Below are 24,032 nucleotides of genomic sequence, written 5' to 3' on the forward strand. Positions count from 1 at the left end.
ACAAATCCTCATTCGAGATTGGATCAAAATAAGACAGTGTGCAAGTAATGGTATCTGCGGACAGAGAGTTATGGGCTATGGGACCAGTTGTGGCAAAGCTGTTTTGAATGTCAACATTTTTATTCTTGAAGATTAAGGCCAGTTGATCAGACCACTTAGCCGAGGGATATTTGTTGAGGTGGCATGCTGCCGAATCAAGCAACTTTTTATTACAATCTTAAACATTTCTTTTAGTTTGTCTGCCTTATCAATTCTTCCCTCCTAAAAGTTCTTTTTAGTGGAATAAATTAACCTAGCGTAGGTTTTGAGAAAGAAATGTATATTAGGTTTTTCCTCCATTCTATAGTTAATACACCAGGCTCTTTCTCCCTTTTTACAAAAACCTTTTGCCTGCCTGAAGGGTTCATTAAACCAGGGGCAAGAGAGCTTCGCCTGAACTGTTGTGAGACTAGAGAGGGGGACTAGCTGTTCAAACACAGACCAAACCCAGTTGTCAAACACCAGGGAGTCTGACTCAAGTGACCCAGACAAATTAGGCACAGATGTTTCTAGGGCGTGTAATAAACTGTCTTGGGAGAGCTTGGAAAAAGGTTGTTCTGTATCTAAAGTGGAGGAGGTTTTTAGGCTGCATTGTAGGGTCCTATGCCAGCTAACGTGGATTAGGTAGTGGTCAGTCCAAGGGAGGGGGACAGACACACTTAAAGTCTGATTGGAAAAGATCAGGTCAATAATATGCCCCACTATGAGCGTAGGGTTAGTGACTGATTGAGCGAGGCCAAAAGGGTTCATGATATCCATCAGGCTGAGATTATCCTTGTCGGAGGGGGTGTCCCATCGGAAATTAAAATCACCAAGTATAATACAGTGTGAGAAGCGCAGTAAAACCTGTGACACTGCTTCATTGTGGTATTGGAGGAAGGGACTGGCTAGATCAGGACGCCTGTAAATCAGAAGCCCTCCGATCGATTGTTGGGCATTCAATGTGAGGCAGAAGCCAAGGGCTTCGGCATCTAACAGGGCACTGCTGAGAAAACAGTACAGGAGTAAGTGTCCTTAACAATAATGGCGATCCCCCGCCTCGGCAATTGATGCGGTTACAATTCTGAATTTTGTATCCGCCGGCAATGGCAGTTTCCAGGACAGGTTTGGAGGAGGCAGACAGCCAGGTTTCAGTGGTGAACAGGCCATCAGGCCTCTCATCGTAGAGAAGATCATGAACACTGACGGCATGCTTTTGAAGAGATCGAGCATTGACTAAAGAGGCTTTAATGGGGAGTTTAGTATGGTTGAGGGATGTTTTGACACGTGCCTCGAAGAGGCAGTGACTTAACCACCAAACTGCAGGCCTCTCCAACGAGTAGCTCATGAGTTATTGGCCGCTTTCCAGCCACCTGTGAGTAGCTCTCCAGTGTGCAGCCCAGCCTACTAAATTAGAAGTCGTTGCTTGGTTGAATGAATATACATATAGCAAAATTGAAAACTGCATTCAAGATAAAAATGTGTTTATTTTCAGAGAAAAATGAAAAACTGCACAGTGTGACGTTTGAATATTTTTGCTAGGGCTGCCTTTGGTTCCCAGTTCAGCCCTGCCTGAACGCCTTTTGTGAATCAGGTTCTCGTCAGAACTATAATGAAAACTCTACAGTAAAGTCTTGTTAACCTGATCCCAAAACAACCCAACGTAGGTCACAACCTTTGTCCGGCTTAGCTTACCTAGGCTTCATCACAGCAAACATCAGGCAGTCTAAAGAAGGCCTTTATTGGATCCCACAATATGTCTCTTAGGAACCTGAGCAGGGCTTCCTCCTTGAATTATTAGGTCAATGCTCCCCACAACCTTAAGCTTTCAAATTAATGAGGGGGAGGGGGAGGGTGGCTTTGATGCTAAACATAATGGGTAGGGGGTGGGCGCAGAAAAGCTCGTCCATGTAGGCTTCTGGGCAGAATTTTGTGATCATATTAAAATTGAGAAAGGGAATAGATTAACCAAGAGATAATACACATAACTTGCACATTGGAACAAGCATTGGCAAAGCCAATAGGTCTCACCTATGAAAAAACTATTGGCTTTGCCATTGTGTTCTAGCCATTTTGTACACCAGAGTGGCTACTGTTCAGTACAGCTAAATGCTTGCGGCATAGAGGAGAGTAGCGTGGAGTGTCGTAGAGTGGAATGAAATGACCATTACCTCTGTATAGACACAGTTTTACTAATAAAACTATACAGCGAACAAACGATAATTTGTGGAAATGGCATCACGTACTGTATTGATTTGTTTTGATCATATCAAAGTATTTGTTTCCAACACACTTCAGAATCAACAAAAAGTGTGCTTCATTTGTGCTTTCCTAATTTTTATATATTCTGAAATACTTGCAGTTTATTTAAATGTTGTTGTGTACTACAAAAAAAACTTTCCTACCCCAGTATCCAGCAAGATTGTCACATAAATCTGCTCACTTTGAAGTAAGAGAATACAAGGAGAGGTAGCGTGAAAAGGCTTTACTCCTTGGGAGGGACGAACTCACACTGGACAGCCTAAAACAAATAAAGCCAGCAAATAGAACGTCTGAAAATGTGAGTTACAAACCACAAAGCCAATGGTAGCATTCCCAGGGAAGCTTTCTGAATGCCCCAAAGATGTCTTTAGCAAACCAGACAGTTTTGCTGTCCAACTGGCTTCGACCTAAAAATGAGTCACTGTCGAGCACTTCATAATTGAAACGAAACACTCATGATCACACTCACAGACATTTCCTGGAAGGCTATTAGGCTAACCCTCCAACAGACTCCTTTTTACTGGGGAATCTTGCAACCAGCAAACAAAAGTCTGCAGACTGAGACACCCCCCAGAGCAGCGTGGCAATGGAAAAGGCACATGTTGCAATATACATACAACTCATAACATTCAAGGTGCGTGCCTTTGCTTCTGAATCGTATCCAGAAGTCAGATCCTACAACATGCACACAGATCAGCATTGGTTCAGCACTACATGCACAGGTGTGAGGAATAGTTCTGTAGATCATGTCCTTAGATATGGTTCTGTAGCACAAGTGTAAATCTGGGATGGAATTTTCAACATGTGCATGTCAGGCAGATGGCTATGCAGGATTTACATGTGCACAAATAACAGTATTGGATTTGCAGTAAAGACTCAGAACTGCAGTTGGCCCTTCTTCGGAACAAAAACTTGTCCAGAGGTCAGATGTGTGGCATATGCAAAGGTCAGGGAGTTGGGCCTGCAGCTCATGTCCAACAATCAGAGGTTTGTTTCTGCAGCACATGAACAAACAAGGGGCATGAATCTGCAACAGAAGCTCAGATTTCAGGTTGTGTCTATAGCGCGTGTACAAGGCCTTAAGTTGGTTCTGCAGCACATGCTTGGGTCAGATGGCTGGTTCTGCAGGATGTGCACAGACATGGGAAGATTTTATATCAATATGAGCAGGCACAATAAAGGCTTGCATATATTTAAGGACCATAATGTCGACTACGAGAATATTGTCAATGTAAGTGTAGATTTACTATTAGTAACTCCGCTGTAACAATATTTTGGAGTCGATAATATGGTCGTGAATCATTTGTAGGTCGACATTTGGACTGCAATATTAACAGAATCTCTCCGAGGTTGTCTCTGCAGGATGTGAACAGGTGAGGGGTTTAGTTGTGCAATTTAAGTGCAGGTCATGGGGTTGGGCATCCAGCTCACATCCACAAATAAGGGTGTTGGTTTTGCAGTGCATGGATAGGTCATATGGCAGAATCTACAACACACACACAGGACAGGGGCTTGGTTCTGTAGCATGTCAGGGGTTTGTGCTGCAGCACAAGCGCAGACTAGGTGTTGAATCTACAGCGGCACGCGTCAGTAATGTTAGTCAGTCAGTGGTTTGTTTCTCCAGCATGTGTACAGTCCGCGATTACAAGCATACAACTGCAATTCATTCTACAACACGTAGGCCTGGCAGGTTTGGGCCTGAAGCTTGTTTATAGATCAAGGTCATTTTGTAGTACACAAAAACGAAAAGTAAGATGGATCTGCGACAGCTGCACACATCTAGGATTGACTCTACACCACATGCAGATGTGTAGGGATCGTGGTGGATGTTCATCAGCACTTGCATACACCAGGAGGTTAATTTTGAAGGGCTTCCAATAAGTGTCTTTTTCTAACTCGGATTGTGCATGCAAATGCATCCAACAGATAGAGGGTAACATGTATGGCTGTTTTTGTAGACTTCTCAGGCAGAGATATGAGAATAAAACAACAAAACTTGCATGCAGAATATACTGGCAGAGAATAAACATTGCAGACACAGTGACAACACGTTGGGATCAGGAGATACTGACAATGTAACCAAAGGCTACAAGGCCCATGTGCAAATTTGGTGGAATGTCACAAGACAAGCTGAGGCGGTGGCCCTTGCAGTGGGACTATCCACAAACAGAGGGCATGTACATCTGCACATCATAACACCCAACCGTGCCACATGGACGCAAAAATGCTGAATGCTGCACCATAAAAATGTTTAACATAACAGTAAGAGTAACAAACATATGCACAAAGAAACTTCACTAGATGATATTGCCCAATATGTTGATGTTGCTGCTATATGTTCTTAAAAATAGCATGGTTGGCTTGGACACTTGTGGAGCTTAAAGGGAAGAGCCTATTACTTATTTGAGGCTGATGAACTCACGCCAAAGAAAATCAAAGGATTAATTTGCTCTATATAAATGACACAGAATTTCCTCAGAACCCCAATCACAATGTCACTAGAGATCTGAAAATGTTTGAAACTAGGCTAATGTGGAAAAGGCGAAGGGGCAGGTGCCAATTCTATAAACAATGGTACATACAGAAGTAACCCCTTCAATAAACATCAACAGCCTACAACAATAACTGGGACTCTCTTACCTCAGGTTCTAAGTCGCTTTTCAGGCCCTCAAGGTATTTGTCTAGCTCGAGTCTGAAAGTGTTTTCTTAAGGACATCAACAATTTATTTATGGCATTGTTTCAGCTTTCAGGTTGACAAACAAAATGAAAACCCAAAAATAAACATGCTTACAGATAGTTTCCATCTTTAAAGATATTACAAGATGTTTGTAAAAAGATTATTTTAAAAGATTTCTGATGACATAGTACCTTATGCTGTAAAAACATTGCAAGTTCTACGGTACCTTAAAATGGTATTAATAAGATTAACCCCATGCATGCAAATGCTCCCACGCACTGCCATGTGCCCAATTACTACATCCTCCCTTGAGTTATCAAATTTCCAATCCTGCATGCTCCACTTGCAATCCCTCACTTTGAACCTCAGTTCCTGTGTCTTCCTTTTCTACAGCAAGCTCCATTTCGTCTTACTCCACTGGATCAAAGTTAAGCTACCTCTCCATGTCGCACACGCTAAAACCTCTTCCTCCGCCTCCAGGGTATGTAAACATTTACTTTGCTCTTGGTTGTAGATGTTCCATGGTCCTCAACCACTTTCTCCAAGTGGTCAACATCTGTTTGGTTTTCAAATGCCCTGACGACTCACTCTCTTCATCTCTGAAATCCCCTAAGCATGGTGCACTGAGGTCTGCTCGCTTCACCAGTACTTTTACATCTGATTTTCCACGATGCACCCGTCACCTGAAGTGCAAAGCCTCCTTCTTACTTTACTAATTACACTACTTTACTACTTCAACTTAGAGGCACACTATGCGTTTTTGAAGTATCCTCATCACCTAATGTGTCAAATTACTTCCTGTGGTAGAAGATATGACTCCGACCATAAGCCGAGGAGTAGATAAAATGCTATGAAGGATGCCAGGGAAAACAACAGGCTTAGAGACATAATTTGAGGCAGAAGCAAAGAACCAAGCACAAGTTCAACAGCAAAAACACTCTTTATTGAATCAGAAATGAAGTGAACATCCTAACAAGATAGTATCCAAAAGCAGAAGTCCACATCTCCTAGTCAGAGGCAAGTGCCCACCATAAGGCTTGTGCCAGTGGTTAATCAGGAATTCCAAGCTGTTGTGCAGAAAATATACATCTGCTTCCAACATGCCCTTCCAGAAAGTCAATGCTTAATCGGGTAAAAGTTTGGACAAACAATACTGCACAACATATTTGTCTGAACATTCTGCCATTACTAATGCCTTCATATTATTCGTGATCTTGATTTCTGCTACTACTCGCATGGAATGGAGGGAGTTTGGCTCAAGAGTAAGAATACATTTGTTATAATGATGTATTTGCTTTTATTACTGAGCTATTTTCAATAGTTATCCTCCATTCCACCCCACAACTTTAGTGCATCAAGATCTGTCCAACTTGACAGAGAATGCCTAAGGTACCACCACAGAGGCACATCATAGGTTCTGCGTGTCACATTTGTTTTTCTGTTGTTTACCCGTAGCACTGTTTACTATCTAGTAATATCTGTTTTAATAAGCATTGTAAACTGCCAGCCCTCGCACTAAGAGGAAAGTGGTTACAAAGATATCCTGTAGCTGTCACCGCTATTAGTACATATTGTATTTTATGTCCCTGCTGTAACACTCTGCTCACTGAATACTTTTTGGAGCTAGTTACTGAGCTGAGTTACGGCATCTACCTTCCTCAATAAGTAAGAGACATGCTGCCGCCCCGTCGGAAGATGGATACTGGGAGATGTGCAGATTTAAAAGCACTGGTGTGAGAAAGTGCCTCTTTTGCATGGTTAGCCCCCCACTTTTTGCCTGGTTTCGATGTGGTTTCAAATGTAGTGCACAGGGTCCCTGTCAACCAGGTCCCCTGTGCTAGTGCTCCTTCCCTAAAACAACTCCCAATTGCCACTTCTTCCTCCTGTAAGTCCCTAGTAAATGATACCCTGGGCGTGTAGGTGCGGAGAGCTCCTCACTGGGATCATGCCATTGCCCTTGCAGCCTGCATGCCCCTGTGAGGGAGAAAATGACAAAGTCGACATGGCACCCTGCCTGTGTGCTATGCCAGCTAGCACTGCCTATCAGGATAGGTAAGTCACCCCTCTAGCAGGCCTCCCAGTCCTAAAGCAGAGTGCACAAAACTACAGGTGAGGGCATATCTACAGGAGCAGATATGCCCATACAATATTAGCACCATTTCCTAATATTGTTAGTGCCAGTGAAGCCATAGAGAGTACATGGTCTGGGAACTCGACAACTCAAGTTCCACAGCAGCATGAATACAGGAGTGTTTGGTACCAAACTACTTCTTTCAATAAACCCACACTAATGCCAGTGTGGGATTTATTGTACTATGGACCCAGAGGGCACCTCAGAGGTGCCCCTTGAGTCCCTATCAACCCTGGTGTGGTCTCTGACTGGCTGTAGGCAGCCAGCCACAACCAGCAGACATGTTTCTGGGGAGAGAGCCCCTGCTCTCTGGGGCCAGAAACAATACACTTCCTGGGCAGAGGTGTCATGCCTCCTCTCCAAAGAGGGGCCAGTGCTTGAAGAAGGGAAGCTTCAAAGGCCTGCCACATTTGTAATGCGACCTCCAGCCTCTACTAGCAGCAGATGGCAGCCCCTGGTTTACACCCTCTCTTTGGGTTGGAAAACCTGTGGGAAAATTCAAAATGATAGGAGGTGTGTCCACCTCTGCCAAACCCATCCCTAAGGTGGGGAGAAGTGAGGTGAAGAAAAAAGTTACTTACTTGTAACTGCAGTTATCCAGTATTGGTATCTTTCATAGATTAACATGCCTTAATCATTCCTTGTTGTCATAGTGGGAGTCCCACGGTACATATAACAAAGTAGTAGATAGTAAATAGTACATTCCATAGGCTATCATGGTGGTAACCATGTACTCTATAGCCTATTAGCCGCCTTTTACAAAAAAGGACCAAACTCAAAACACAACCAATCAGCAGCCAGCACCCTCTAGAACAGGGGTACTCATAGTACGGCCCGCGGGCCGCCAGCGGCCCGGCAAGCCTTCCCTGGCGGCCCGCGGAGCTTGCAGAGATCGTACCGGTGTTTTTTGTCATTTTTTAAATAAGTGTCACCAAACACCGCCGTTGCAGCAGCCCGGAATCCGAGAGGGAGCCGGCAATTCCAGCGATAGTTAGAGTGGAGCTGCGGGGGCGCTGAGAGGTGAAATACAACAAAGGCTTGTTAGCAAGTGAATGGTCTTTAAAGACCTGTGAAGTACTGGGGGCGGGTGTGTGTGTGCCTGGGCTGCCACAAAGGTGTGTGTGTGTGGGGGGGGGGTATGCACTGCCAGCAACCTGCCAGGCCAGTGAGTGTCGTTGCAAATGTCCGATCCTGCAGCTTATTTTTCACAAGTAGCAAGTGTTTGTGATGCAGCTTCAGGTATAGGCACTAGGTGTAGTTTATTTGGGGGGGCGGGAGAGGGAGAGTTTTATATAGCACGCAGGCACAGCATGGGGATTACTGTATGGTAGAGTTTCAAGCAGGCAGGACTCAAAGTAGAGTCCTGTATTGTGCATTCATTGCCCTCCCCCAAGGAAAACTGACTTGGAGGGTGCATATATATGTTCATAGGTAGGCGCATCTAAACAATCAGGAGCATCCACGGATACACGCGTGCACTTCAGCGACTCAGCAGCTTTCACTTTCTGTACTTTCTTACACTGAGGACCAGCCCTTTACGTGATACAATAGTAACAGGTAACACTGGAGACTTGAAATAAAATACATATAAACTCCACAGATCATAAAGTATATACATTAAAAAAGGATTAACTGTCATGACTCTTGCATCATAAAAGTTAATATATTTATAAGGTATTTCATTTTAGTTAAATTAAATCACAACCATGCTAAGAAGGTCATACCATATATAGAAATATTACCATGACCCTGCATCAATCAGTGCATTCTACAAATTGGCTCCATAAGCCCCCCAAAAAGGTCAAAGCAATCTTTCCAGAGTGGCCCCTGTACTGATTCTTCTCCCACTCTAATGCTGTCGCCCCATCTACTTCCTCTTTCTAAAGCTCACTTTCTAAGTTGTCATCACTTTACAAACCACAATCTGATAAACTACCGCTTTTCGAATCTTTAATTTACAATAAGAATTTGTAATTGGTGGAACAACTTTTCGTGTTCGCCTCACGTTCGACAGATAGAGACACAGATAGAGGCAGGGACAGACGGATAGAGGCAGGGACAGACGGATAGAGGCAGGGACAGACGGATAGAGGCAGGGACAGAGGCAGGGACAGACGGAGAGAGGCAGGGACAGACGGGGAGAGAGAGAGAGAGAGAGAGAGAGAGAGAGAGAGAGAGAGAGGCAGGGAGAGAGAGAGGCAGGGAGAGAGAGAGGGAGAGAGAGAGAGAGAGAGAGGCAGGGAGGGAGAGAGAGAGAGAGGCAGGGAGGGAGAGAGAGAGAGAGGGAGGGAGAGAGAGAGAGAGAGGCAGGGAGGGAGAGAGAGAGAGAGAGGCAGGGAGAGAGAGAGGCAGGGAGAGAGAGAGAGAGGCAGAGAGAGAGAGAGAGAGGCAGAGAGAGAGAGAGAGAGGCAGAGAGAGAGAGAGAGGGAGAGAGAGCGGGAGAGAAAGAGGGAGAGAAAGAGGGAGAGAGGGAGAGAGAGAGGGAGAGAGAGAGAGAGAGAGAGAGGCAGAGAGAGAGGCAGAGAGAGAGGCAGAGAGAGAGGCAGAGAGAGAGGCAGAGAGGCAGAGAGAGGCAGAGAGAGGCAGAGAGGCAGAGAGAGGCAGAGAGAGAGAGATATGCATGCATGCATGCATGCATGCATGCATGCCGGGTCTGGACGAAGGCATCCGCTGCAGGGGCCTGTGTTCAAGCTCATGGTCACAGTTTTTTTTCTAGCCCCGCCCCCTCCCCCACTGACCCCGCCCCCACCAGTGCGGCCCTCGGCCACAAACCACACTCTAAATTTGGCCCCCCGAGAGAAAGTATGTGAGTACCCCTGCTCTAGAACCTTCCTAAGAGAGGCTGAATCCCTCAGATTTCCAGCACAAGTGTAGTTAGTACTGTATTGTAGAGGTGCCTCTCCTGGGAACAGGGTGGGTTGACGTGAATCTATGAAAGCTACTAATACTGGATAACTGCAGTTACAGGTAAATAACTTTTTACTTATCCAGTATTGGGGTATCTTTCATAGATTCACATGCCTCAATCAGACTAGTAAGCAGTTCCTTATTTGTGTGTGCGTATATATATATATCTACATAGATATATATATTCTATTTTTTATTTTTTTATTAAGTGGACGGTAAGTAATGCTATAATAATCCTTAATGAAATGCTAATATTAAAATCAAAGGCTTGAACATGAAACAGTGCTGCAATGCATCGATTACTTGTAGTACTTAAAGAAAAGAACCATTCACAGATATATCAATATATAAATATACTCTATCCGAAAACTCATGTAATAAGACCTCCATTAAAAGTGGCTTACCTTTAGTGAAATAGGTTCCGTAGTACTGCCTGTCCCACGGATGCGTCGGCACGTTGTGAATACTTCAGTAAGTAATGCTGCGTAAACGTGTGTGTCGTTTTCCACGTTGCAGCTCTGCAGATCATTTCAAGTGGCACTCTGGAAAATAGAGCAACTGATGCTGAAACTGCTCTAGTGCAGTGTGCTCTTACAGTCTCTGATAATGGCTTGCCAGCCTTGTAGTGGCAAAATTGTATTGCGCTCGCTCTCCATCTGGCTATGGTAGCCATAGAAACTGCAACACCCTGGCAATTTTGACCATCAGCTACGAATATCTGATTTGACTTGCGTATAGCCTTAGTCCTTTGTAAGTAAAATGTAAGACATCTCTTTATGTCTAGAGTGAGGAGCGTTCTTTCAGCAGGCATGGAAGGGTTAGGGAAGAAAGTTCTCAGGATGACAGGCTCATTCAAATGGAATGGAGAAGGCACTTTCGGGATGAATTTAGGGTTCGTCCTAAGGATGACCATTTCATCAGTGAAGCGTAAGAAAGGATGGGATATGGTAAAAGACTGTATTTCACTAACCCTTCTTGAGAGACTTTCCAAGTTAAGTATTTCAAGTCTTCCTTGTGAATGGGCTCAAATGGCTGTTTTAGCAATTGAGATAATACAACATTAAGTTGCCACTCTGGGGGTGGAGTTCTGATGGGCGGGAAAGTTCTAAACAGTCCTTTCATAAATTGCTTTACGATTCTTGAGGACCATAAAAATGGACATTTAGGTGATTGCCTGTATCTAGATATAGCAGCAAGTTGAACTCTAACTGATGAGGATGCCAGACCAGATTTTGCTAAGGAGAGCAAATAAGGCAAAACTTCTTCTGAAGCAGAGAGAAAAGGATGTACTTCATTGTGACTGCACAATAGACAAAAACGCTTCCACTTCAGTCTGTATGTCTTATTGGGGCTGTCAGCCCTAGACTTAGCAATTAGGTCTTTGTATTCTTGTGCAATGTTCAGATCTTTAAATTCGAAGAATTCAGGAGCCACACATGAAGTTGCAGAGAAGCTGACTCCGGGTGACATTCTTGGCCTTTGTTCTTGGTCAACAGCGTTGGTGTTGGCAATAGGCAGATGAGTTGAGCTTCCGACAAAAGGAGAAGTTCCATGTACCTGGGGGCTATCAGTAGAATGCAACAGTGTTCCCATTTCATCTTCGTGAGGACCCTGGGTATCAGAGGAATGGGGGGAAAAGCGTCACAAGTCACAAGGAGGTTGCAGTGTGTCGCTGACCAGCGCATTAAAAGAGCATTCCCTGTGAGTTTGGGAGAGGGAATCTGCTTGCGAAGAATCGGCATTTGGAGATACTATGGGTCGCAAACAGGTCCAGCGCTGGTTTTCCACAGACTGCAAATATTGTGTCCAGTTGTTTCTGTTCCAGCTCCCACTCGTGACGTCTGTCGTTCGTTCTGCTCAAAGCATCCGCTAAGGTATTCTGGAGGCCTGGAACATACTCCGCTGTTAAGGAAATTCGGTGGAGCGTCAGCCAGTTCCATAACTGTTGGGCGTCCTGTGACAGAGCTAGGCACTTTGTGCCTCCCCGTTTGTTGATGTAGAACATGCTCGTGGTGTTGTCCGTGTGGATCAACACCGATGATCCCTGTATTCGAGGGAGGAAAGCCTGAAGGGAGAGAAAAATGTCTTTCAATTCCAACCTGTTTATGTGCAGTTGGCGTTGAGCCAAGGACCACTTCCCTTGAACCTGCAGGTCCTGTTAGTGTCCTCCCCAGCCTTCCAGATAGTCCCTGGGACAGATGTGATTTCTGAGCCCACCACTGGAAAGCCTCTTTCATCCGTGGAGTGATATTTACCACGTCTTCGAAAGAACCTTTGATTAGGATCTATTGGCATTGTAGTTCCTCTTGAAGAGGCCTCATATGTAAGTGACCCAGCGGCACGAGATCTGTTGGCGAATAGAGCATTCCCAGTAGAGACTTGTACACTCATACAGAAACACACTTTCTCTGGACAGTTTGAGTGCTAATGCTTGCAACTGTTGTTGTCTTTCCTGGGAAAGGAAGGCTTTGTTCTGAATGGTGTTCAATCTGGCACCCAGAAATGTCATTATCTGGTTTGGAAGGACCAAAGATTTTTGGTAATTTATTGAGAGACCAAACTTGCAAAACAGGGTTAGACAATCGTTTGTTGCAGCTTCCACTAGACGAGCAGATGGTGCCTTCAGCCGCCAATCGTCTAGGTATGGGAATACCTGATGACCTTTACTCCGCAAGGCTGCTTCCACCGGAGCTAAAGATTTCGTGAAAGTCAATGGTGCCGATTTGAGGCCAAAAGGAAGAACTCTGAATTGATAGTGGGTACCAGCCACTGTGAACCGTAGGAACTTTCTGTGCTTTGGATGAATAGGGACATGAAAATATGCATCTTCAAGATCCAATGAAGTGATGAAGTCGCCGCTGTTGAGGCGTCGTAGGATGTCTGAAAGCTTGACCATCCTGAATATTTGACTTTAAGAATTTGTTTAATTTCCTGAGGTCTAAGATAGGCCTCCACTCCCCCAATTTTTTGCAAATGATTTGATTTGTGAATTTATAAAGCGATGGGCTATTTTTGATCGAAATAGGGAGAAGATTCCAGGCCCTAGCTGCATGCAGCAGAAAGCTTCTCCCCCCCCCACCTGACTTGCTTATATTTCGGAACCTGAATCAGTTTTGCTTGGCTAGATCTCAGACTTCTGGATGAAAAAGAAGCGGGAGTAGAAACCTTTCCTTCTCTGAGGAAAAGGGACTTTTCTATTGCTCCTTTCTGAAGCATGATCCTTGCTTCCTTTTTGAGTAAGTGAAGACGAGGGAGGTGGGATACCCTGGGAGGGGTATTGGGAGGTATTTGAGTAAATTCCAAAGTGTGGCCATAAGAGATGAGATCTAGGACCCACTTGTCTGACGTGATGTTGTGCCACTGGTGGTTATGCTTGGAGATTTTTGCATCGTTTGGGGGAAAAGGAAAAGCAACTGGTACCCTGTTGCAGTGACTGCTTGCGACCGGAGTCGCGGGCTTGAAACCCTGGCTTTCGTCTGGAGCCTTGTCTAGAGAAACCAGCCGTGGTTGGTTGACGGTAGGATTGTTGCTGGTATCTTTGGCGATATTGCAGCTGGTAGGACTGGTAAGTCTGGGAACGCTGGTAATTTCCCCTGTATCCTGAGAAACCCTGGCCTCGAGCTCCCCGAAAGGGCACCTTGCGGTACTAAAGGGTACCTAGCGCTTTGGCAGTATCTGTAACTTTTTTTATTGCGGTAAGCGCTTCATCAATATGACTGCCAAATAGGCTATCGCCATCGTAGGCCATATCCAAAAATTTGGACTGCACTTCTGTTGCTCTTAGCCACCCCAGTCGCCTTAGAACGGCAGCACCCGCTAACTGCCGGAAGCTGGTAGTGGCAATGTCCATTGCAATGTCTTTTATTTCTGACGCTGCTCTTTCTCCTTCCGCAAGGATCTTAATGAACTCTTCTTTGTTCTCTTCCGGGATAAGGTCTTTAATCGTCCCCATATCGGACGACATTTGATACTGAGCAGGAGGAGCCGGATAGTGCTGATAATACTGTTCCTCATAGTCATCGCCCTCTTCTTGGTACTTGACGTTGAGCTCAGAAGGGCTATGTCCCGTTGCAAATTGGCCTATATCTTCATCAGTATCCTCCACATCTAAAAGATGGCTAGGAGCTGGCGGTGAAATCTTTGGTGTCCTAAATTCAATCTGTGCAGATTGCAGGAACGGAGTTGAAGGACCTGCATACAATATTGGAATTTTTGTTGTCAGAGACGTAGTCGACGGTAGTACAGTCGTAGACGGTGGTATTGCCGTAGTCGGCGGGATTGCTGTCGTCGATGATGGAGGGATCGTCGACTACGGTGTAGTAGTTGACGATGGTGTCGTCGTCGAGGTCTTTGTCGACAACGATGTTTTCGTCGTCGATCTCGTCGACTATGAGCTCTTCGTCTGTGGTGCTCTCATCGATGATAGATGCAATGTTGACGGTATGGAACCCTTGATACTTCCCGTAGGTGTAGTTAACGCCATCGACGGTCTCGACGACGATAGTCAATGTAGTCGTCGTTGAAGAAGTAATAGGCGTCGACGGTGAACTTGACGCCGAAGAATTGTTTTGGCTGACTTTACCTCTGGAATGGCTTGACTACTCTGGTTTTCTTTTTGATGTTCCTGAAGACTGAGGGGATCCAATCTCGGAGGAGACCTTAGGCTGTTTCTCCTGCTTAAGAGATTCCTTGGTCAGATGAGAGACTTTTGAATGATTCTTTCTCTCTTCATGCTGACCCTCAGGCGACCTGGGCCTCTTGTGTGACTTGGAGGACGTGTCGCTATCCACATCAGATGAAGCACTCTACTTCTTTTTAAGCCACAATAAAAGTCTTACTTCTCTATCTCTCAACGTTTTGGTTGAGAAAGTGCGGCATATTTTACATTGTCTTGTCTCATGGTTGGGATAGAGACAATAAATGCAAACTTTGTGGGCATCATCCACATGCACTCTCTTGTTTCCACAGGATTTACAAGCTCTAAATAATCTTTTTATCAGACATTCTTCTTAAGGGTATAAGACAAACTTATCGGAAAAAAGCTGAAGAACTAAGCAGAGCTCAGGGAGACTCCTTTACACAATGAAGTTTGGTGAAAATCTGAGGGATTAAGCCTCTCTTGGGAAGGTTCTAGAGGGTGCTGACTGGTTGTGTTTTAAGTTTGGACCTTTTTTGTAAAAGGAGGCTAATAGGCTACAGAGTACATGGTTACCACCATGATAGCCCATGGAATGCACTATTTACTACCTACTACTTTGTTATATGTACCGTGGGACACTACGACGACTGGGAATGATTCAGGTATGTGAATCTATGAACGATACCCCAATACTGGATAAGCACAACTTTCAGACACCTTCTAAATTTAGTATTTAGGTGGCTCCCCCAGACCTGACCCTCAGATCTGCAATGACAAAAAAAGAAAGAAGACACTGCATCAGAAACCAGAAGACGACAACTGCCTTGCCCCAGTCCTACCGGCCTGTCTCCAGCTTCGACGACCCTGAGACCGGTCTTGCAACAACTACCTTCAAAACCCCGTTGAGATCTGTTGCCTTCAATAAAGACTCAAATCTCCTGAGGACAGTGGACCAGTCCAGAAGAAACCAATTCCAAAGACTCCGGATCCAGGCGGATCAGCGTCTCTTGCCCACTCTGCACCAGACGCCCACGGCCCAAGTCTGGGTGGCTCACCTGTGCAGTGAAGTCTCCCCAGCGATCCCAACCTCATGTTCAGCATTGGCTGACCTCTACTGCCCTCCATGACTGCGCCTTCTGTGTGAAGTCAGAGGCTTTCCCCAACCGGCTCCGGTAAGAAGACTCCGGTGTCGAAAGGCACCCCTGCACCTGAAGCCACTGAGCATTGGTAAGCTGAACCGACGGTGTCCCTACGCCCCCCTACATCCCAACTTATCTCTGCTCTCATTGGTCTTCTCCGTGCAACCTTCGGTGCCATGCCTGCAGCCTCTTTGCCGACCAGCGCCAGGATGCTCCTTGCGGAGTGGCAGTCAGCGCTTTACAAATAACAACTTACATTACATTACAAAGAATCATTATTGAAAAGCATTGGGCGCCAGACGTTGAATTTCCACCCTGCACCAGCTGCCCATGTGCCGCTGCTGGTGCTGCTCAGTGGCCCCCCTGTGTTTGTGCTAACCCCCAAAGCTTGGCCCCTGCAACCGATTTACTTCCCGGCAAGCAGTGTGGATCCAGGCACCCCCTGTCTCCACTGGAAAGCCTGCTGGCGGTGCAGTTGTGGCACTTACCTGACCCTTGGCCCATGCTGACTTTTGGCTCCGAAGACTGAGATTATAAGTTGAACACTTACCTGTATAAATGCAATATTGTTCCACCCATAGGATAAGACTGGAAAGTGTGAAAAAGTTTCTAAAGTGACAAGTATTTGTAATTAAAAACGTACTTGCCTTATTACTAAGACCTGTTTCTTAAAATAAAGTATAATCAAAGTATAATTTTATAAAATTGGTCAGGATTTCCTTCTTGAGTTGTGTATCCATTATTGATCACTTGTGCAATAAATGTCTTACACTCCTCGGTGTTAGGCCTAAGGCTGCTCGCCCACACTACCACTGATAGAGCACTTTGGGTTTTATATTGACCCCTGTACACTTTCCGGGAACCCCCAGACTCTATGCATGGTATTACCACCTAGTTGCAATATCATATACAGAGCCAGTTTCCTACAATTGGTGATGAAAATAAGGGTAGAAGGAGGACTGGAAAATCAGAGCTACAAGAAAGGAAACACTGTAACTTTGGCATACATGGATGGTATCACTAACAACCTAAGCAAAGAAATGTCCAAAGAACAACACTGTCCCTTTCTTTCTCTTGAGGCAGATGGATTTGTAGGGAAGCCCAGTTAAACATGGGTTCATGCTGAGGACATTCCAAGATCCCCATGACATTTTAAGTCTCTAGTGGGGAAATGTACAAGTCAAATAGGTCTATCTGATGCCTGTTTGCTTCTTCCTCTCTCTTTTTTTAGATGTCCATGTGTTTGTACACTCATTAGCTGTTGCTATCCCCATCTCTTCAATGTACACTCCTTCAACCCAGTGAATTTGCCATGTATCTATGCTATATTCTTGAACAGTGCTGCTTGGTCCACTCCACGCTCTGTGAGTTAGCCAGTCATCATACAAGATTTTGAATTGAAAAATAACTTGCTGTGGTGTACTTTCTGCTATTATAAATAATGTAAACAGAACAGGCTATGAAATGAAGAAAGGCCTTATGAAATGATCCCGCACAATACAGAGAAATAACGGTTCCTCTATTCTGTTTCAGGTCTCTGCTGCATTGGTTTCTTTTCACTATTCCAAATTTGTTCCCTATTGTCTCCACAGAGTAGAGCACTGATTTTAAATGAAAGTTGGAATTCGTTTTTAGAGTTCAGCTTGGGAGAGCATGTGCTAGCGCATGCGCCTCACTTGCGAGACACTACTGTTTACAAAAAGGGCTTGGAGTCCACCCATTGCTTATCATTTGTCCAGTGTCCCTCTTCTTTGCAACCTCCTTAAATGGACAGCGCTAGCCAAATGTCACTTCCAAGCCTTTCAGTGGAGCAGGGACCAAGTACAGATTGATTCAACTTAATCAGTGCCCGTACACTGCTCCAGACGTGATTCAGGTACTATTTCTTCTCCCCCCTCCCATTCTCCCTGCCTGTGGCTCTCACCAAAGCTCTTTCTTTTTCTTGTTATATACTTGCATGTCATGAAGCAATGCTCACTCACTCCGGGGTTGGAATGTTCTAGGAGACTCTTACACCAGGCTATCGAGTTAAGAGCACACACTCTTGCAAGTTACCTTACTAAAAAAAATAGTTTCCCGCTGGATTAGGTCGTGTGCTGTCACTGTGTGGCCATTGCTCCAGATCTGCTTGAGATTCATATTTAAAGGTGCTGCTGTGCCTCACCCAGTTGGTACTGTTTTCGTTTTTATAAACTGCATCAAGCGCCCCCTCGTGTCATGTTTCACTATCATACTAATGGGCTCCAACATGAAATATTTGTCACAGCATATTGTGGGTGTGCTGACTTGTCCAACCTGAGTATCTTTGCTTTTAACAGGAACAATTTTGAGTTCGAACCTAGACAGCTCATGCGCGGTCTATTTGAGACATGCTGTATATAGTTTGTGGGCTTACAGTCCGCCCTTTGCTTTTCATTTGTTTCTTTCGGGTGTCCTTTAAAGATTCTTGCTTTCAAGTGGTTAATTTTTCCTCTTTGTCTCTTCTTTTCGTCAGTTGTTCGCTCGCACAGAGCAGTGCCTCATTACTTGTAGCCTTCTACTGGTCTTATTTTAGTTACTTCCTCAGGAACTTTTTTATTTTTTTTATTCGGAAAGAGCACTTCACACAAGCGTTCATGTTTCGAGTAGCTACAAGTTTTTCTGTTAACAGGACTGTTAATGTTGGTCGTATCTCATCACATTTGCTGTTCATTCAAAGACCGAGATCATATGTCAGCGGCTGTTTCCACGAGTGCGCATGTTTCCTTTTGACTATCTTTTGACCATCTGCCCCAGTGCAATTACTGCTTGTGATACCAGGGGCTTTCAATGCACGAAACTTTTTTTTAAATACAACGTAAGTTGTTAAAAAAGGTTTGCACCATCTATCATGTGGTGTGGTACTGCATTAGCATTGGCAATTTTTCCCTTGTTCCTTTTTTTTTTTTTTAAGTGTGTTAAAGATGTTGCATGTTTTGAAAGTGTACCAACTGGTGATGTGTGTGCTTGCATTAATGCACAGATGTGCGTACTGTTAGCAGGGAACCGGTTGTATGCGTTGCTTCTGAAAATAAAATTTACATCCTAGCAGTGTACTGCTGAATTGCTTGTTCTTAATGTTAAAGATGTTACATGTTTTGAAAGTATCAACTGGTCACGTGTGCCCTTTTGGGGGGGGATGTTCTATTAAGAGGGCGCAAACTTATCATTAATTCTTCCGCCCTCCCATTCACCACTCCCATCCGATTGCCAAAAACAATAGCTCACCCACAGGCGAGACCTATTGGCTTGGCAAGTGCCTGTTTTGTCTCCTCCGCCCTCGCCAATTCGAATGCATGTATCTGGCACTTCACAGCAGAGTAGAGGCCGATGCACGCAAGATGTGCCCCAAACCCTGCTCTGCTGTTTCTAGCAAAAGATCCGGTACCCTCCACTCAAATCATTCAAAAGCAGACACCGGAGCAGTGTCCAATGGCGCACCAGAGCGCTGCCAATAATGATGGCCTTTACCGCCAGTACATGGGACATGCACTGTCCATGAGTAAAACCTCTTCACATGTGTGCAGAGCTCTGGGCTGCTGATTCCCAAAGTAACAGAGCCAACCTTTTCAATCTGACGGCAGAAAACACCACAGCCGTCTGCCGACAACTATCCTAGCTAATAATTCTATCAGGTTTGACACAATTCAGAACTGTAGGCTGCTAGTGCATAAGGAAGGTGTATACAGTGTATTTCCATGAACACTATGGGGTCCATTACGATGGCGGGCGGACTTTCGCAAGGGAGCCAGGGACTGACGGCCGAAGCTGCGGTGGTCCCGCCATGTGAATTAGGATGCGCCCGCCACACTGCCTTTATCATTGCGGGTGGATCTGCTGGCTGCAGACCCGCTCGCAATGTTAAAGGACTGTGCACAGCATTGCCATGCACTACATGGCAGGCACCACGTGGTGCCTGCCACGTAGTGCATGGCAATGGGGGGGGCCATGTGCACCCCCACCAACACCCTGAGGGCCCGCAATGGGCCCCCAACAGAAGGAACCGCATGTCTTTCCATGGCGGCGTGCAAATCACCGCCTGCATCACAATATGGATGGCAGTGATAATAATAATAGCTCTTTATTGTTTGATCCTAAAAACCATTTACAACTGAACATGCTAATTGAATAATCTGGTTTAACTATAATAAAAATTTAAAAACAATTAATCAATAAAATAAAGTTCAGTGATCGTGAATATCTGGTAATATTCTAATGCAATACGTCACCCTAGATTTCATGTAGTTTTAGATAAAACATCTTTTAGTTCATAGTCTCAACTCTAACTGAAATGGAAGTTTTGGCTTCAAGAAGTCTTGACGCTTTATGAACAAATTTCGCAAGCCCAATATTTAGCTTGGTGTTAACAGGGTTAAGGGCAGCCAATATTGCTTGACGGCAGGAACGTACACCCAATTTAATACATTGGCCTCTCAATAACTGCCGTCTGGCTTGAAGTAGTACTGGGCATGCACAAACAATATGTTCCATTGATTCAGTATGATAACTGCACAACCTGCATGCAATGCTACAGCCCGACCGGCGCCATGCCGGGAGATTCTTCAAAAAGGGCCATTCTCCCATCCTCAAGGCTAAAAACTTGCGTTTCCAATAAAGTGCATATGTGCTGGACAGATAGGGCAACTGGACACCCACTTCGTAGTTGGCAATTACCGCCCAGGCATGTCCCCTCTTCGATAGTGTTGCCCTGTCTGAATCGAAGGACCACAACCTAACAGATTTCTTTATGACAGATTTTAACACTGATGGGGAGAGATTTGAGTCCCATAGGTCTTTTACGCCTAACAGCTGTAAGCTGTGATCCAAGTATTGTCGGTGCTTTTGACTGGTAGGCTTTTTCTGTATTTCCTGCCAGAGTCGGGCCTCCAAAGAACCCTCCCGGGCCTGACGCAGTCTATGGCACAGTTTAACAAAGGCACCTGCCTCCACACCGAGGTGATCTTGGAGTCCCAGTTCTAGTCTCACCTGGGCTGGCGATGCAGATTTTGGCAGCCGGAATGCTCGTTTGAAGATTTTTGTAATTAATTTGTTTATTAATTTACTGGTTGAGCCCTTGGTGATCTCATGACCATATGTCAGTGAGTTGATTACTTTGGCTTTCATTACTTTCACCATAGGTGTAAGACTGGGACCTAGTAGCTGGTTTGACAGTTTTGCAGCGGCCACCTCTAATGAGAGTGCTTTTATTTGTAATGCTTCCTTGTGCTTGCCAAAGGAGCCACTTGCCTCCAGGAAGATGCCCAAATATTTATAACTGGGAGTTGAGTCCAGCTTTGTTTTATTGAAGTACCACCTTTCTATTGTCCTTTTTTGTTTCCCAAAGGAGATAGTTTTGGTTTTTGACAGGTTAAGTTCTAGATGATTTTTTGTCGAGTATGATAAAAATTCGTCCAGTAACCTCTGTAGACCCACTTTTGTGTGGCTTAATAGCACCAGGTCATCGGCATAAAGTAAGTTGGTAATGTGGGTCCCATCAAGTTTAGGGGGATGACAATTTACTCTGTCAAGTGCTGGGGAAAGGTCCGATATGAATAGGTTAAACAGGAGTGGAGCCAACACACAGCCCTGTTTGACGCCAGTTGCTGTTTGGATCTTCCTGGAAACATGGCGGCCTTCGCCCAGCTTGATTTTAATCCATGTTTCAGTATGAAGCTGAATTATTGCCTGTAGAAGAGACTGTGGTAATTCCCATGATTTTAGTTTCTGCCATAACAGGCTTCTGGGTACGCGGTCAAAAGCTGCTTTGAAGTCTACAAAGCAGCAATGTAGCTGTGTGTGTTGGCATGCTGCTTTATCCATCAAAACTGTTAGTGTTAGCAGATTGGTTATTGTCCCGGTTTTGGCTATGAAGCCTGTCTGATTAAAGGGGAGACGCGCGGTTGTTTCAGCCCAGGCCTGCAGCTCCTCTAGTAAGATGTTTACAAAATACTTGGACTCCACGTCAAGAACTGCAATCATTCGATAATTTTTTGGCTCGTTTCTCTTTCCACCTTTATAGATCGGGTGAATGACTGCTCCTCGCCAGGATTCTGGGATCGTGTTGTTTAATCTGCGATAATGGAACAGCGGGGTCAAATAATCTGACCATAAATTAATGTCGGATTTAAACATTGCTTGGGGGAGGCCGTTCGGACCAGGGGCTCCATCCGCTCTTGCTTTCCTTATGTGGTTTGAGATCTTATTTTTTAGTACTGCTGGCAACACCGTAGGCTCTGGTTGAATGTCATTCCATTCCATAAGGTCCTTTTTTGCCGAGTCTTCTGAAGGGGTGTTTTCGGGCCAAGCTCTCCCCTGGCTCTCTGGACTCAAGAAGGGGTACTTAAAGCTTGCTGGGCTGGCAGAATCGAGGCCAACTTTATTATCGTGTGCGTCTCCAAAATGGAGAGATAGAAACTTGCTCCAGTCTGCTTCACTGATGTTTGCGCTGCCATGTCCAGTTACACTTTGATTGCTCCTGTTCACTAAGGACCAGAATTGCTTCGGATTGGGATTTTTACTTTCGTGGATGAGCTTCAGCCAGAATCGGTCCGAGGCCTTTAGTTTTTCCTTTTGAATGGTTGTTCTGAATAAGGCTTGCGCTTGCTTGTAATTATTAAAGTAGATTTTGTTACTAGGGAACTTTCTTGAAAGACGGAGTGCTCGATTCCTCTCGGTTCTTAATTTTCTTGTAGCTTTTGAGATGAAAAATTGAGAGGTTTGGTTTCTCGGGCACCTCCTTAGGAGAAATTCATTGAGAAGAAGATTTATGAGAGAGGCCTGACCACATGGATATTTGAGTCTCGAGATTGATGTAACAAAACTCTACTTTTTTCCATCAGAGATGGAGCCATAGAATCTGACCACTTTAACCGCTTAAGGTCCTCTGAATGGCTACCTAAGTGAGTGTGAGCCAATTCCTGATGATATGAGTCGCCAGTAGATAGTGTTATTATTTGGGCCCGATGGTCACTGTCTCCCTGTTGGGCAATTTTATAGCTCTTGATCCTAGGCAGCATTTCTCTGCTCCCTAAGGTAAAATCCAAAAAGGAGTGGGAACTGCCATTTGACCAAGTGTTTTGCACCACTATATTGTGTCCGTTTTCCACCCGGTCGACAAGTTGACCGGTAGAAAAGCGGCAGACGTTCTTCCCGTCCACCTCGGACCCCCCAGCCATCCTAATATGGCGGGGGGGTCAATCAGGCGTGGATGGCGGGCAGATCGCCCCCGCCGGGCAGACGGTAGCTACGGGCCGGCGCGGCGCGGGCGATCCGCCCGCCATCCTAATGGGCCCCTATGTTTAAGCTTTTAAACTTAAATAGCTATTTCTGTCAAGGCGTAACTTGGGACTTGTCAACTAAATGTCTTTTATCAATATGAGGTGCCTTGTTTATCTGATTTTTTGTAACATTTTGCTCAGTTGTTTGTTCCCCATTATCCAGAGTGCGCAAAGAAATAAATTATTGTGAGGGCTTCTTGGGCTGTATTCATGCACAACATACTGCAGGCAGCCAAACTGGGTAATGTGATTGTAAATAACAATCTTTTATGTGAACTTTTTTGTGTGCATCATCAAGTACCTCCAGTTGTAAGTGAAACTGACGGGGTGGCAGGCGCGCAACACCCATTGGACTCAAAGGGCTTCAGCCCCCCCCCCACCGTCGTGTGTGGCAGCCCGGGATGAGACAGCTTCCTGGGCACACACACAGCCGCACCCGAGCTCTTCACAGGTCTTTAAAAGACCATTTGCATGTTAATGAGGCCTTGCTGTTGTTTCACCCCTTCTAAGAGCCCCTGCAGCTCCACTCTGCCTATTGCTCACCCCTTCTAAGAGTCCCTGCAGCTCCACTCTGCCTATTTCTTAAAGATTCAGTCCCCCCCCCGAAATTTTTTCTTAGCCCCCCCCCCCCAAAAGAATTTGGCTCTAGGTGCGCCTCTGCGGGGTGGGATACAAATTAGCAGGAAAACACTAAATAAAAGCAAACGGCTACTTAAAAAATGCATCAAAAAACAATACTACAAGTCCCAGATTGCCTAGCACTATTGGTTTACAAGAGAGGCTTTCCTGTAGATAAATCTATCCGCTTCACCCCTTTGCTTGGCTCTCCCCCTCCAGAAGTGACAGAGCCTTGAAAGCAGGGTTAAAAGGATTTGAGAATACCTTTCCATTTATTTTTAATGAAATAATATCTGCCTCTCTAGAACAAAAGCCCCCCTTCGTTAGCATACAGTAAATAAAGCA

The 24,032-nt window shown here is 45.1% G+C and overlaps 1 protein-coding gene across 1 annotated transcript in view; it reads right to left on the minus strand.

The window, feature by feature from the left end:
* C7H17orf75 (chromosome 7 C17orf75 homolog) overlaps positions 1-24,032 on the minus strand; it is a 236,068-nt gene that overhangs the window by 40,328 nt on the left and 171,708 nt on the right. The window contains exon 5 of the mRNA XM_085617227.1: positions 4,921-4,978. Within this exon, the coding sequence (XP_085473353.1) occupies positions 4,921-4,978 (58 nt within the window). The remainder of the gene's footprint in view (positions 1-4,920; positions 4,979-24,032) is intronic.

Source organism: Triturus cristatus, chromosome 7 (genome assembly GCF_964204655.1).
Source record: "Triturus cristatus chromosome 7, aTriCri1.1, whole genome shotgun sequence".
Classification (NCBI taxonomy): Eukaryota; Metazoa; Chordata; class Amphibia; order Caudata; family Salamandridae; genus Triturus; species Triturus cristatus.